The sequence below is a fragment of the Saccostrea echinata genome, unplaced genomic scaffold (genome assembly GCF_033153115.1).
Source record: "Saccostrea echinata isolate AGI-Se365-2 ecotype Australia unplaced genomic scaffold, CSIRO_AGI_Sech_v1 ptg000007l, whole genome shotgun sequence".
Classification (NCBI taxonomy): domain Eukaryota; kingdom Metazoa; phylum Mollusca; class Bivalvia; order Ostreida; family Ostreidae; genus Saccostrea; species Saccostrea echinata.
In genome coordinates, this window is record NW_026889756.1 from 793,790 (window position 1) to 811,189 (window position 17,400).

The window sequence follows — 17,400 nt, forward strand, 5'->3', positions numbered from 1 at the left end:
GTAGCGGCTTACTTATCTGCTAAAAGGTAAAATATCTATCTCCATTGAATGGACAGCTATTTAAGCCGCTAAGTCTAGATTTTAAATAAAAATAATAATAAAAAAAAAAAATAAGCGAAAAAAGTGGGGGTTTTTTCTAGCGAAAATGTATACGTAAATGTACATTTTATTAAATTATATGGAGAAAATTATCCTCTTTTTGATAATATATTGTCTGCTGCAACGTTTTAACTAAGGAGGCCATCTTGGATGTGGTACTTAGCATCTGTTTTCAGTTTGTTCGAAAGTCTATTCAGTTTTTATATACAAAAGAGCAGCATTTTAAGGCAAGTCGCTGGCTTATCAACTTCAATTTAAAAAGCTGAGAAGATTGTGTGCAACTTTTTTGACAATAGGTCTACTTTCAACTTCGTATGCTGCCCTAGGCCTGTGACTTGAAATTTATGACTCCCTGACATTTCTCAAGCATTTTCCTCTGTACCAAGCTTATGCCAAGTGACTCAAGCTAAACCTGAAAATGTGTTGAAAGCTGTAGACGACCTTAACATCTATGCATGATTGACTTTAATTAGGTCTAGGGTTTTACATGTAGTTTTTAGACATAATTAACACTTCATTGACTTATGCAAGAAATTTTCAGCTTATCTCGAATGCAATGCAATGATGACAGGGAATGAAGATAAACAGAAGATACAGCGCCTGTAGACGGTCTTCTTTATTAATCTGCATACAAAAGAAAACCAGAAAAACTACTCTCCCAAGCAATTCCGTTTGTCCCATCAGATGTTTGCACCCTAACCCATACACTGTCACCAGCATTGATGTGCAGTACTGCCATCCCTCCCCCGTTAGAACAGTTGGTACTGTCGCCGGTATAATGTCCTGCCATTACGTTCCCCTCAACGACAAGGTCTGTTCGGAGTTCATGTCCCGGGGAACACAGAAGTATTGTGACGTCAAAGACGTACACTCCTGAGATGTTCGGAATAAAGGTCCCAGTAGAATGATGGTAGCAATTTCCGACGTTCGTTAGATCATTCGAAAATATTAAAGCTTGGTGGACTGCGAGATTATGGTTTTCTTTGATACGATTGGCATAAAACGCTATCTTGGGAGAAGCTAGAAAAAGGACAATTGTATGTATATATTTCAATTGTGTGTTACTTCTAATATACCATTTTAGTTGTTTATTTATCTCTAAATTTAGAATAGGTTATGGTGATTTTAGATAAAAAAAATTAAAAAAAAACATTAAATAGTATTGAGTACAGATATATAGCTTTCATTAAATATCAAGTAAATTTTCTCAGTCTATGGCAGCACAACACAGGCAGAAGTGTTTGTTGAAAGCATCTATACAGAATCTTTTTTTAAATACTTTATCGTGCTAGTTATTATTACCAAAGGTACCTACCCGAAGTACTGGAAGATGAAATGTTTGCTGAATTCATTAGTAACCGTTTTGTATTTGACCATTTATGTAACTGAGAGAAAGATTCAATAGAACTAGTTTGGTCTGTCTGTTGACTTCCGCCTTGTATTGGGACTGACTGAGGAGGCACACTCTGTTTCGGTTTTCGGACCACTTCCTGTCGGAGTTGAGTTATTTCTCCTTTCTGGCGTAGGATTTCCGTTTCCTGGAGAAATACTTTTTCTCTCAGAGCACCCAACTCCTGCCGCAGTGCCCGTATGTCATCCACACAATGTCCATTAGATATGCTACCAGAATTTAGCTGTTCCTCCGATTTTATGCAGATAATGAAGAAGAAAAGAATTACAAATGTATAGACCCCCATACCTGATTTTATCCACACAACGACATTGAACTCCTTATGTACGGAATAAGCAGAAATCTTTATTGATAAGAATTGATAAGAATATTTATACAGAGTGAATTCAGTGACATACATAAGATACTATAAGTATAAAATTTTACCTTTCACAAAGCAAATAAAATATTGTAAGTGCACTTTAGTGCAAATAAAATTCGAATTACAAATGTATTTTTGAAATAAAGAATTCCCTCTTCATTGGAATTGTTTGAGAGTATACTAGTACCACAATATTCCGTAGATTGTGATGGCAAATAAATACCACGTCCTTTGGGCTCGGTTTCTATTTGCCGACAAAATCTCTTCATCTGAAGGGAATTTAGAATTTTAGTTGATAATAAAATCTTTGGAATATCAGGGTATATCCTCAAAGAATCCAAACGACGATTTTTTTCATTCTTTCTAACACGGTTTTGGAATCCACCAAAAAGAATTTCAGTATTATAGGTATCAACATTTCTAGGCTTCATAATTGTTCACTATATATATATATATATGCCTGCGAAAACTACAGCACAGGCCAGTAGCAACCGTTTCAAAAGTGGCGGGGCCAACTTTATTATAAAATCTGTCAAAGGTAAAAAAAAGTGCTCGACCCTACAACATCAGAAAGTGTGTGTGGGGGGGGGGGGGGGGGACCAGCATCTTAAGGAAAAATAACTATAGCTTAATACTATACTCAGAAATATACACACACCCCCACTGCCCCCCGTGTTCTACGAGCCTGCAGTAGAACATCTTCAGTGATAACATTACCACCTTCAAACATGGTAACTGAGTCTTCAAATGTTTTTTTTTTTACTTATAAATACCAGACAATAATCTAGCGAAAATAAGATGTCGCGAAAATTAAGGATATACAGTAATTGAAATATGTTTTTTTGTCCCATCAATTTTAAAACCTTGTAACGAGATTCTTTGGAACTGTATTGTATCCATGAGTTGTCGCTATCATCTACTAAATCCTTTTTAAAAAAAACTTTTTTCCATTTATAATAGTTAAAAGTATGTTGCAACACATTGGTTGTATCTATCAAATATGTTAACTTTACTATGATATGGTTTTCTTTTCACTTATATATAATACGTATATTTTAATCTAACTGTTGCCCTTTTACTGTTAGCATTTTTTTTTATTTAAGATTGAAATATAAGACTAAATCAGGTAGATATTAAAATATCTTTTTTATTATTTAAGTACTTCTAAACTGGTGTACCAGAATGAGCCTCTCTCCTTTTCCACAAGTTTTATTTCATATATTCTTCGTTACCTGTAACGCACACATTTTCTATATGTAAATCAAACTTTCCCCTGTTGATAATTTAGTCGGAAATGTTATGTGATCCACTCTAAGATTTATACGATCATGACAAAGTACATTTTGTATAAACTACACGATGCACAAGAAACACTTTATGATAGGAAAGAAGCGGAACTCGCACGGCAATTGTACCCACCAAAGGAAAAGTATTGTAGTTCTTCTATTATCTGAGATCTTTCCTTCATACTACATATTAAATGAACAATGTCCAAAAAGATATTGTTAACTTTGAATGAATATCCCACCTCTGCACCTATTTTGTATTGTATAATGGACTTTTAGCTTGAATACTGTTCGTTATCTCCATATATTTCATATCAATTTATTGATCAATGAATTCTATTTGCTTTGGAAATATTTTTACTTAGAATAAATAATAGTGCATCATGTTGTAAATGTACACTTCAACGGATAATAAGATGTCCACAAATAATGTTCATACATTATATAATAAACAGAAATAGAGACTATGTTCTTTAGCATGAGTAGATACAAAGTGACTCTAAGGACAGTGAAAACTCAGACTTAAAACAGACGGATTTACCAAAACACAATATCTTAACTAGAGTATATTCATTTAGCTCTTTGCAATATTAATATCGATACGAAACTATGTCGTGTAGCACTTCATTTGCAAGCCCAGCATGTCATGAAAATTTGTGTTTGTAAACAGTGCGCATTCTCTTGTGAAGAACCTACGTATTTTCATCTTCCTCTTTGATTTATATATTTACTTATCTTCATTTCATTTTTTCCCCTGTAATTTTTACATTTATTTATAAGGAGGAACTTAGGAATGCAACAAAATACAAAACGACAAAAAAAGTCATAAAAGTGTTATTGTTATTTCATTATTTTGCAAAACATTTTGAAATACAAAAAATCACCGTTAAAAATTTTCGCTATACGTATATAACATTTCAAAAAACTCATTCAGATGCTGTCTGTTATTTCTCTCCATGCGTAGAATGGAACAGGAATAGAAGATACATCACCTTAAGTCAGCTTATTCAATTCATCTGTTTGATGAATATAAAAGATGAAAAAGTTGTCTTTAACAACAGAAAAACTATGGAATGTATTGAAGAATGAGACAATGACCAAAATCTTTTATGCTGGAATGGAAGAAATTCGAGATATTATTTTCAAGATTCAAATGAGACTAATGTTTGAAACAGACTAATTGCAAAAATCATAAATTATTTAGATATTGCTTAGTTTTATGAAATAACAGTTACTTACAATTTGCTAATTACTGCATGTGCAAGTATCTGCCTAGATATGTTTAAATCATGCATGAAACATATGGAGATAAAGAACAGTATACTAGCTCAAAAGTCCATTTAAACAATACAAATCAGTTTTAGAGCGGACCTCTAAAACATATGAAACTTTCTTACTTCTTTGTGTTTATTATAATGCAAATTAAAAAAAAAAACCGCTACAGTTCTACTAAGAACAATGAATCAGTATCTAGTCACATACAAATCGATCCATGTCAGATCAAAGAAAACAAAATGTCCCTGTGGTTCTACAGAACATTTCCTTCTTTATTCCTATGAAAAATTTGGCCCCGAACTTTGGCTCGATCCTTTTTCCTACGAGAGTATGATTTAACCAAACTTGAATAAAAAGAACATAGGGTAGTTAATCGATATGACTAACATGGCATCTTTGTACTTTTTTGTAGACATGCATGTAAAAATTAATACCAAATGTTAGCCCTACCGTGATCTCAGGATCAATGAAGAAGAAAAAGAATCCTCACTACTTAGAAATAATCGCATTTTAATGTAATTATTAACTTGGTCCTGTTACAATTAAAAATACTTATTTCCCGTACATTCCATTGTTAAGCTCTTATCCCCAATTGTGACCCAACTTATCTCCCAGAACCATGATTTGAAAAAAAGCTCAATATGCACTATCGTAGGATACTAATTTATTGAAAAGACTAGTTATGACCCTGCCGTTTTTGGCAAATCAATGTTCAAAGATTTCACTATTATATTCCCATACAAATCTCTAATTCCCTATTGTAAGTAACCAAACCCTAACTCTGTTTTGAATAACCTTGAATGTGCACTTTACAAATTACTTGTATACAATTTTGACTTATCAGGCCTTCGCTGTTCTTGATTAAAAGATTTTTTCCTTGTATTTCAAATACAAATACATTCTCTATTGTCTCATCCTTTGATCGGGGACCAGCATTTGATCAAATTTGAATCTACAATACTTGCATATCAATATGACCAAATATGGCACTGCTGTTCTTTAGAAAAAAAAAAATTAAAGTTTTTTTTTTTATCGCTCATATATTCCTTATTAAAACTCTAATTATACCCGCACTTTCTGAAGAAAGTTCGGGTATATTGTTGTTACTCATGTCTGTCCGTCCGTCCGTCCGTCCGTCTGTCACACTCTTATTTCTCAAACTCCTCTTACATTTTACACAGTAGCCTAATCATCTTTTGGGAGATGGTTGGTGGTGTCATGTAGATGTGCAGTAAAGTTTCGGAATTTTCATTTTCACCCTGGGGGTCAAATGGGGGTCGAAAAATGACATTTTTTATGCAAAAAGCCCCTGGTTCCCTGAACTCCTCTTACATTTTACACAGCAGCCTAATCATCTTTTGGGGGATGGTTAGTGGTGTCCTGCAGATGTGCAGTAAGGTTTCGGAATTTTCATTTTCACCCTGGGGGTCAAATGGGGGTCGAAAAATAACGTTTTTTATGCAAAAAGCCCCTGGTTCCCAGAACTCCTCTTACATTTTACACAGTAGCCTAATCATCTTTTGGGAGATGGTTGGTGGTGTCCTATAGATGTGCAGTAAGGTTTCGGAATTCTTATTTTCCCCCTGGGGGTCAAATGGGGGTCACATTTTTAAAAAAAAATATTTAACATGTTTAAACATCCTGGTTCCCAGAACTTCCCTTATATTTTATGCACTAGCCTTAAATCATGATCATTTGGAAGATGATTGATTTTGTCCTGTGGATGTGTAAAATGGTTTTAAAATTTGCATTTCCATGTGGATAGCAAATAGGGGCAGGAAAAAAATGGCCCCTCCCTAACCCATGGGGTCATGATTTGTACAAACTTGAATCTACACTCTTGGGAATGTTTCCATATTAATCATGCTTTTTTTGTTCTTAAAAAGAAGAATTTTGAAGATTTTTGTTCCTTTTAAATCTCTATAAAACTTTGATCCCTTATTGTGGCCTGACCCTATCCTCGGAGGTCATGATTTGAAAACTAGAAATATGTCCATAGGACATAAATGCCCCGCCGAATGTATATTACTAATGCAACATGAAAATTTGTATGAGTGTATGAAGTTTGATGAGAATATCTTGAACAGTTTCTTTAAAATTGAAACTAAAATCTAAAAAAAATGGATATAGATGATAAATTCTCACAAAATTATGTATAAGTGCATGCTTACATAAAAATATCTTAGATTGTTTCTTTAAAACTAGTAAGCAAAATACAAATTAAAGAGAAGGGAGGTCAAGGTCACAGGAAAGTGCAAGGTGAAAAGTTTTTGATGCAGTTGAATAGCTCTCACTAATACATATCAGCATATTAGGTTTGATAAAAATATCTTGAATGATTTATTTAAAACTGAGCTTAACACTTATTTGAGAAAAGAGAGGTCAAGGTCAAAGGAAAGGTTGAGGTCAAAATGCTGATGCAGTTGAAAAGCTTATATCAGTATGTATTTACTATTAGCATAGAAGTTCAATAAAAATATCAGAAATGGTTTATTTAAAACGTAGATAAACACTAATTTAAAAAAGTGAGGTCAAGGTCAAAGGAAAAGTCAAGGTCAAAAAAGTTGATGCAATTGATATCTCTCAGCAGTATATATCAGCATATGAAGTTTGATAAATATATCTTGAATTGTTTATTCAAAACTGATCTAGACACTAATTTAAGAAAAGTAAGGTCAAGGTCAAAGGAAAAGTCAAGGTCAAAAATTTTGATGCAGTTGAAAAGCTTACATCAGTATGTATCAGCATATGACGTTTTATTGAAGTCGTACATGACAAACACTATATGCCTCGGCCATATTCATGGCAGGGCATAAAAAACTTGAATCTACACTATATGAGGATGTTTTCATATCAAAATGACTAACAAGCAAATTCAAAGAATTGTGGTCCCCTGCTTTCCATGTCCTAGTGGATGGGATGCCATTATTTATGACATATTGTTTCAAATATGCAGGCCTTATCATATGTCATTCAAAAGTAATCACGAAAGTAAAAATTTTTGAAAATTAGGTAAAACATCAAGGTCAAAGGGTAAAAAAATCATAGCATGCTTGGAAACATCTTGTTACAGGTAATGTACATGTCAAATATAAAAGTCCTATCTGTTCTCAATCAAAAGTTATAAGGAAATATAACATTTTTGAAAAGTAGGTTAAACTTCAAGGTCAATGTCACAGAGTCAAAAGTCATGATATATTTAGAAAGGTCTTGTCACAGGTAATATACATGTATAATATGAACGCCCTATCTTTTCTCTTTCAAAATGATCATTTAAAATAATGTTAAATTTTTTGAAAAGTAGGTCAAACTTCAAGGTCAAGGTCATGGGTTCAAAAATCATGGTATGTTTAGAAAGTTCTTGTAGGTAATGTACATGTGAAATATGAAAGCCCTATTTCTTATTATTCAGAAGTTATGAGCAAGGTTAAATTTATTGTGACAGACGGACAGACTGACAAATGGACAGACTGACAGACAAATGAGATTTAATGTCCCCTAGGTCCCTTTTGTGAAAACGGACGACAATAATGCCCTTGCTGTTCATGAGAAGAAGATTTATGATGGAAAAAATCCCCTGCATTTTTCTATGTAAATCATTGGATCCCCATATGTGGCCCCACCCTACCCCAGTGGGTCATAGTTTTAACAAATTTGAAGCTACACTAAGTCTGTGTAAAGAAAGTTTCAACTTTTTGGGCCCAGTCAGTGGTTCTTGATAAGACTTTTTTAAAATGATACCACTAACTTTTCACTAATTCTTGATTATCCCCCTTGAAAGAGGGTGTGACCCTTCACTTGAACAAACTTGAATCCCCTTTACCCGAAGATGCTTTGTGGCAGGGTTGGTTGAAATTGGCCCAGCGGTTCTAGTGAAGAAGACAAAAATGTGAAAAGTTTACAGGCGGACAGATGGATGACAAACAAAATGTGATCAGAAAACCAAAAAAACTCAAGTGAGCTAAAAACTGATGGTCACAAGTACTTGGAAAGAAAAGCAGTTTTTTTTTCATGCATTGTTTTCAGAAGCTGAAAAGGTATGACTTGTATCCATGTTGAAAAAACTTCACATTTCAGAAAACAGTATGATTAAAAATAGTTAATCAAGGTGATTTGAGAAGCAAATTAAGCTAAACTGGTATAGCTAATTCAACCACAGAGCTTAGTGAATTTTAAAATGCACAACCTTTTCAACTCTTAATCATTCTTAAAATATTTATATCATCATTTCTGATTCAAGGGAGAACTAGAGATATGATAAGAAGTATATGCGTTGACTAATAAACATGTACATATATATTGTGTTTTTTAAGTCATTAATGTTTGTTTGTTGTTAAATGTCCCTCTTGGGAATTTTTCACTCATACGGAGACACCACCACTTAAAAATAATGAAGACGTACAAGTCAGATTTGAGGTTAACATTCATTTTAGGAGTTTTCAACAATTAAGACGTAAAGAGATAACTCCTTCCCCTTGCCCCTTCCTCTTCCCAGACCCCTGTTTGTTCATGTATGCAAACTAGTCTAATACTTTGGTTTGACATAAAAAAAAATGTGAATATATACAAATAGTTTAATGGTCCATCTCTTTGAATGATTTTCATTCCTAATTCTAGGAGGGTACATGGGTTGACCCAAATTCATGAATGAAATGTCAAGTAATCTTATCATTGATGCACTTTTATTTAATTTGATGTAGTCATATTATGAACATTACCAGTTCATTAAGAGAGTGGGGATGACCTCCAGGGGTTCATAACCTTAAACCATTAGATGTACATAACCAACATAATAACACAAGAAACAAAATTATGTATAGTCAAATGGAAAAGTTTTCTACTATTTAGGGGTCACATGATCATTTGTCATTTCAGGGACAGGGAGCGGCAAGGGAGATTGGACCCCCCCCCCCCCCCGAATTTGCAAAGTTATTTAAATAGGACTATATACTGATTTACAGAAGCAAATAAAAAATGACTTTGGATGCCTTCCCCCTTTAAAAACATGGACCCCACCATCATTGTTTTTATTTTTTTGTTTGTTTGTTTGTTTTTTTTTTTTTTTTTTTTTTTTTTTGCTTCTCAGGAAATTCTGGGCTGGAATTTTTTTGGACTGAGGTGTGGACCCCCCCCCCCCTCCCCCGGAAAAAAATTCCCGGATCTGTGCCTGTAACTGAATGTAATGTCGACAACGGGAGATAACTCTTCAGAATGTGAAATTCGTCTATTGTGGCATTCGATGATCCACTCTCTTCCATCGGCTCATACATTCAGTGTCTGAGAGAGAAAAGAACGACAACTCTGCATAGGAGATTGCCGATGATCTTTGATCCTTTTTAAACTTTAACCTAACCATTTGCATTTCGGTTTATTTTACCCCAGTCTATACTTAAACTTGTACTTACCGACTGTCATAGGTCCTGTCAACTTCATGAAATATAATCCAATTAAAACACAAAATGAATTAATTTCCACTGATATACATGTAACACTGCACCATGTCACATGGCATGTGCAATCTAAAAATGATAATGGTAAAACTAGTACTAGCACTGGTAGGGTGACGCAAGCCCAATGTGATGTAGAAATTTTCAAAAAGGTGTTCACATACATGTACAAGAACAAATTTTAAATTATCATAACAAACGATGTTTTAACATAACTTTGCCATCTAGGCCTATTTCCAAAAACAGGCAAATTGTGTGTGTGTTGGGGGGGGGGGGTGACAAAATTGATTGGGTATGGCTTTTCAAGGAGGTTTTTGCCTAATCAAATACTAAAAAAAAGTTTGCACATTTTGATAAATTCACCAAAAATGCTTTGTACTAAAATAATATTATTTGTTGTTGAGAAAATAAATTTAAAAAGTTCCAATTATGGGCCAAAAATTTATATCCCCTCCCTTTTAACAAAACCTAATTTACATCATTAATTAAATTCTGTTATTTCATACTGGTAATGAATTAAGTATATGAAATGCGTATAAGAGGTTCATGGGTCACATGGTCACCTGAGCATTTTATGCTCGATTTGACGAATACATGTACTGTGTAAATTATAGAATTATTTGGACTTTTTCCTTGGTATGCCCAATATGAAGGAGTGTGCATTTAGAGGCAAACACCTTAGTGCGGGTATTACTGTCTCATGACAGCATCTAGTTCACATTTGTGACCTCCTCTATTCTCTGGTCCATTATTGTAGGATTGAGTAAAAAAAATATTGATATTCAACAAGTATTCCCAGATGGTAACAAAGCTAGTCTGAACTGATAATTTGCGATGAAACCCTACAAAACGGTCTCCAGTAGATATATCATCTTGAGACATTTAATGAAGTAGAGTTAACTGAATCAATTTGAGAAAAAAAAAACTCTCATTTTAGAGTTTGAAAAAATGTCCACAGGAAATTTGTTGATAACGGTAGCAAATTTGCATAAATATCAATTATATATCCAACTTATTTTGCTTGAGATATTTACTGCCATTAAAAGCACAGTTGTCATCCTATAACCTCGCTTCGCACAATTTTATCGTCAGCTTAAGAAAGACAACACAGTTGTCACCCTGCACTTGAGAGAGACCTCTCGAATTATCTTCCTGCACGTGACATACTCTCGACTAATTAGATTGACTTTGTTACTATGAAACATTAAAACACCATTTTATTGATTGAAAACGAAATAGCAATTGATATATGTTTTGAAAAAAAACATAAACATTCCCTTTTTATTTAATTAAAAAAACTTAAAAAGTATTCGAATTTGTTTCAAAGAAACATATTCTTATCGAACAAAAACGTCTATTGTTTATCAAGAAATATAAAAACCATTATTTCTTTTCCCTTGACAAAATACACTTTCTTCTTCTTATATTTTTTTTTTAGGAAAAAAACGTTACTTGGAATGGATTAATACTAAAAATCTTTTTTTCATTCTCTACAACTTTAACTTGAGGTTGGACATTCATCCGTAACGATTAATTTTCGCACCTAAAAAAACATTGTATACCATTACATAATTACATCTAAATGTAAAAGGTGAAGATAACGAACAGTTATGAATTTGAAAAATACAGTAGACAATACTTATCGTGAACAAAACAAACGCATTCTGACTGAGCGCCATTGTATTCTTGTTTATATTTAGTCCATCGTCTGCCATACTCCTCGACAGAATTCATAATACAAATGAAGTATTGTTGTCATTTGAAAGATCTGAGCTTGCTGAATTTAGGACCGTTTAAAATGATTGCTATGACGTCGTCGTTTTTAAATATATTTAAATTGCAAATAATGATGTCTCCGGCTCGACACTTGATACGTGATTTGCGGCGAGAAGTATTAACAAGTGATACAAGGCTGAGAAACGGATTCTTCCCGCAAATAAATAGAATTTGGTCTTAAGCCATAGACTGAATTATTAGCTTCCCTATTTATACAGTAATTGAAAGAATTCGAAAATATAACATTGTAGAATTAAAGGAGATTTTTTCTATCCCTATTTATAATAAAAATTTTGCTTAGCTCTGTAAATTTGACATCAAGTTATTTGGTAAAAACTTTCTTTGGGAGGTAAAATTGTTTTGCAGATATGAATAACTCTTACTCTTTGAATTGATGGTAACCTTAATTTATGTGACATTTAAAGCATTGAAAGAAGTTTATGCCCCAATTATCTACGCTTTTGTACTCTTTCTCTCGCAATTATAAAATATAATTGATTGTTCTTTTCTAAATAGCCGGATTACCAAAATACCTACAGTACCGACCAGACACAACCTAACAGAAAGCGAACCCAAAGCGCACCCCGGGTTCGCTGCCTGGGTTCGCTTCGGGTTCGCTTGGGGTTCGCTATAGCGGACCCCGAGCGAACCCGGAGCGCACCCCGAGCGAACCCGCAGCGGACCCAGAGCGAACGCCGAAAGCGAATCCCAAATTCAGTAGCGAACCCAGCAAGCGAACGCGCGTTCGGTGTTGCGTAACTGATCTGTCAATCAGGATTAGCGATAAGACGTGTTAACCAATCAGCGCGTCGACCGATCAGCATGCCAGTTTGTCATTCGATGTAAATAAAACATTCTACAAGCAAAGCGTGTTTATGTACAGTGTGAAATTATTATTAACACGATTTAAAAAATATTTATATTTATAAATTAATATCTAGGTAGCATGTTATATTTACACATTTATTTTCTTTATTTTTTATTTTTAAAATCCATCTATTTATATTGCGTAAATTTATCAGACAAAAAGTTCTTTATTGTATAAAAGAAAATAATGGTTATCACAATTGTTACTAAAAAAAGAAAAAAAAGTTTTTGACAAATTATAACATTTCATTATCTCAAGATACTGTACAAGAGTATGTATATGTACGTGTTTTCATTCAATTATTTTATTTTTATAATTCTAATTTACATTTTTGTTTAAATCCAGATCAACATCAAAATTATTAATCTTCTTAATTGAAAAAAAGTAAAAAAAAAAAATAAATAAATAAATACACAAAAAAAAAAAAAAAAAAAAAAAAAAAAATGAATAAAGAACAGCATAAATGTACGTGTACAGTATGTCCAATCGTAAACTGCTATGATATTATTTTGATTTATCTTTTACAAAAAATAATGTAAAGCTTGATTTACCTTGTTTTTATTATTATTATTATTATTAATTGAAATAAAAAAGAAAAAAAAAACAACGCGCGATTTACATGTACATTATTGAACGAACTAATTATCGGTAGTAAATAAGCAATATAATAAGTCGTACAGTATTGTATTCTTTTAAATAGCGTAACTTTAAATGATTAAGCGTATAGTTAAGATGTTTAACGATTTTTTTTTTCTCTGATGATGGGTCACGTTAACTGCTTATTGTGGTCATGATATTTTTATATCAATACATCAGAAATGTACATTTTTACAAAAAAAAAAATATTAATTCCCAATACTTACATAAATAATTAGTCGACAAATGTACACGACATGATTGTCGGGTTACTTTTTATCCCTGATACTTATTATTATTTTAATTTCTGCAGATGAATGAATTTTAAAAAAAATGCTGATTTTTGAATTCATAAATGGAAAGATGAATATAAGTATTCATTCATTATTTAGGCCACTTTTTAAATTTTTTTTACCCCCATACTGCATATTATAAAATCCAATAGAATCAAAACTCACAGTCAACCTATATCATATGATAGAACATGAGTCGGAGAATTACATTAATAATTATTTGTAATCTAAAATACCTATTAAATCTTATTTACATGTAGTTTCAAAAATATTTTTTTTATAATTTTTTTTCCAGTTTTCCAAAGTCGATTAATTGCAGCAGTAAATATTTTTAATCTAAAATATCTATTAATAAGTTTGTTTGTTTGTTTTTTTTTTTAAATATCCACTCCTAAATATTTTTAACTATTTTGTGTAAAACGTGATCGTTCGTGTATGTTGTCAACAATAACATTGCAGCCACTGCACATGCACATGTATCGATCGCCACAAAAACAACAATGATCGATTTCACTGCTGTATTTGGAATAAACAAGGGGCGGAGCTTACTGGCGGCAAGATTAAAGCGGGGTCCGCTTCGCGCATGAGTGCGTAAAGCGAACCCAGAAAGCGAACGCCGGGTTCGCTCTAGCGGACCCAGAGCTGTCCCCGAGCGAACGCAGAGCGAACCCGAAGCGAACCCAGAGCGCACCCAAGATTTCTGAAAGCGGACCCGTAGCGGACCCCGAGCGAACCCAGAAAGCGAACCCGGGGTGCGCTTTGGGTTCGCTCTGGTGTTAGGTTGTGTCCGGTCGGTACTGTACGCACCAATTCACTATAAGATGCTCGAATTAGAGGTGTAAGAATGAAAACTATTACTTGAAATTCATAGCACTTTTTTTTCTTTTTGAAAATCTGTTTACTTTCAGCATAGTTCGTTAGACAATTCAACAAAAACGAAAACAAATAAAGAAGAACTGAAAATTCTTTATTCTATCTAATGTTATCTATAGAGGAATTTGAGCAAACAGAACGCTTGGGGAGTAGAAACTGTTTACTTCTACGCTGATAAGATTTAAGAGAAAATGATTTCCAACTACATGTAATTGTCAATCAAATTATAAATTTCTATGCAGAACATAAAATAATTTAAAGAAGTTTTCATGTTAATGCATACAGCTTCATTTCTTATTACTTAGTCATTATTACACTGTGAACGATGTCACCGGATCATTCTGTTGTGTATGATACTCGCAGTATTTTTGTTAATATTTACAACTCTACAAATAATTAATCACATTTTGTAGAATTACAAACATTCCAAATGATACATTTTCTGTATTTTTGTATTTATTATAATCCCGCCCTCCTTAACAGTGAAAATTGCGATCTCTGTTTCTGTTTTTGATTGGAGTATTTACTGAATCTTCTTGGTAGTGATACGCGGTATTTGTAAAAGCTAAAATCACCCCTGCATAGTGAATGTTGTTAAATACTCATCAGAAGAAATACTTTGATAGCTATATTTTTTTTTCAGGAAAATTTTAATTACTTGTATTTGATTTAATCTTAATTTACCATGTTTCATTGGCAATCGAAATCTGTGCATTACATGAAAGAGAGAGGAAAAAAACTAATTTTCCAATAAGAAATAATGCTATCGGGTAAAGATCCTTAGAAACACGTTAGTTAGATAGAGCTCACTTTAGAGGGGAAGAAAGTGTGTCAGACTTGTTCTAATTGCCGTGATGGAATAGTTAAATTAAATTCAACTGACATTTGAAGCCTTGAAAAAATTTAAATTCCAATTATTTACATCTTAGCACTCTAATCTCTCACAATTTTATTGAAAATGATTTTTTTAGATAACACAGTTACCAAAATACCCACCAATTTATTAGCTGACATTTGGTTTATAATCTTTACCTCGCCTGATTTACATTAGTCTGCGTGTCATGAAATAAATTTTTCTATAATCTTTTAATTAAAATGCTAATCTTTTTACTGATGAACAGAATTAACAAACAGTTTCATGAGCAGTCTAAGCAAATGAAAAACTTGGGAAATGGTAAAATTTCATTTTTTTCTTTTGAATTAGTGAAATCAAATATTATTCCTGTGTAATATATCAAAAAATTGCATGCCACTTGCAAAAAAAGCCATTGAATAATTAAATTCAAACTTCTTTATGTATTCTAGTTTATCGATAAAGATCTGTTAATCACGCCTGTTTTGCAAACAGTAATTTTATTTCACGCAATTTTATATTGAATTTTGTAAATATCTCATTCTCATTTGTTAAACCACCAAAAAATTAAATTCTTCAAAAATTAAATTCATTTCTTAAATATTTAAATTTCCAAATATTTTTTCTTAAGGTTCTTTGCAAATTAGAATGCTGTTCATTTTCACATGAACTACCATGCATGAGCATGAATATCTCCATTGTTACGTCATAATACCTTACTTGACGACAAAACTATGGTGCAAATTGTTTTGCTTTAAAAATGACAATTGAATGGCGTTATTTGTGGCAAATCATCAGAAAAATAATGTAAATATAAGAAATGAATTTAATTTTTGAAAATTCATGATGTACATGAACTACGACGCTTCACACCGGCATATTTATCATGAAGCGCTAACGCGCTTCATGAAATATGCCGGCGTGAAGCGTCGTAGTTCATGTCCTCATGAATCTTCAAAAAATTAATTCATTTCTTAAATACAACACAGTATTTGTTAAGGTATGTCACACGTGAAATAAGTTATATCAAGGATTTTTTTTTAAAGGATATTTCAGTTAAGTACTTATATAGCAGGACTCAAAATTGCAAAGAAAATTGGGGGTCAGTGTGCATCATACTGAGCTATGGCACAACTAACTTTTCCTTTTTGCACTTAAATTGTAACTCTTTGATTGTATGTTGATTGATGGTATGTTGTTTTACGTCCCATTCGAGAATTTTTCACTCATATAGAGATGTCACCATATACCGGTGAAGGGCTTCAAATTTTGACCTTTACTCGGCACTCAGAGCCATTGAGCAGTGAGGGATCTTTATCGTGCCAACGCCTGCCGTGACACTGGCCTCGGTTTTTAAGGTCTCATCCGAAGGACCCGCAACTTTCACTTCAAAGTGCCGAGCGCATGGCGAAGGAATAGTTGCTACCCATTTTTTATCGACTTAGGTCAGTCGCGGCCGAGATTCGAACTCACGACCTCCCGATCACGGAGCGAGTGCTCTACCGACTGAGCTACCGTAAACGGTTAACTCTTTGGTGAATCACTTTAATCTTTATCATATTTTATCAAATGTTATTATGGCAATAAATATAGTTTTATTTTACGTCAAACAGTTTGAATAATATTTATCATTTAACAGATCATGCAAATTAATGCGCATAGGTTATTGTGTGATATTTTGCACTAAAAAGGGTCATATTTGGTGTATTAAATATCTAAATATGCAATAAAATAATTTCTTGTATCAAACTTTTTATGACTTAAGTACTGATCGGTTGGAAGTATCGTGTAGTTTAAAATAATGAAAGAAAAAGTTGGGGTCAGTGGTGTAAAGGTTGAGATATTGGTCAAACCAAGCGATTTTCAGGCAAAAACTTTTGAATTGACATTTTGAATATTTCATCATTTCTTGGCATATCTTAAGTGCATAGTCATGAATTGTGACTATAACGAACAGTAATCAGGTTCAAAAGTCCATTCCACAATGTAGGACAGAGAAGACGCCACGGTCCTCTTAAACATCAAAGGTGGGATCAGGTGCCATGGAGGAGTAAGCATCCAGTCAACGCTGCCTTAAGTCTTTTAACTTTATTTGGTAAAAGGAGTAATCCGTAGAAAACTCAGTAACTATGAAAGTAATGGCTTTATTAATTTGCATTAAATAATCAACACATTCGACATAGGTTGTTTTTGCAATCAAGCCAATTATATCGACCATAGAA

The 17,400-nt window shown here is 33.1% G+C and overlaps 1 protein-coding gene across 1 annotated transcript; it reads right to left on the reverse strand.

The window, feature by feature from the left end:
- Positions 1-717: 717 nt before the first annotated feature.
- LOC133180584 (complement C1q-like protein 3) lies at positions 718-1,796 on the reverse strand. Its single transcript, XM_061315062.1, has 2 exons — positions 1,415-1,796; positions 718-1,119 (listed from the first exon to the last, which is right to left on the reverse strand). Exons 1-2 carry the CDS (start codon positions 1,794-1,796, stop codon positions 719-721), a joined length of 783 nt encoding a protein of 260 aa, XP_061171046.1. The 3' UTR covers position 718.
- Between the last annotated feature and the right edge of the window lie 15,604 nt (positions 1,797-17,400).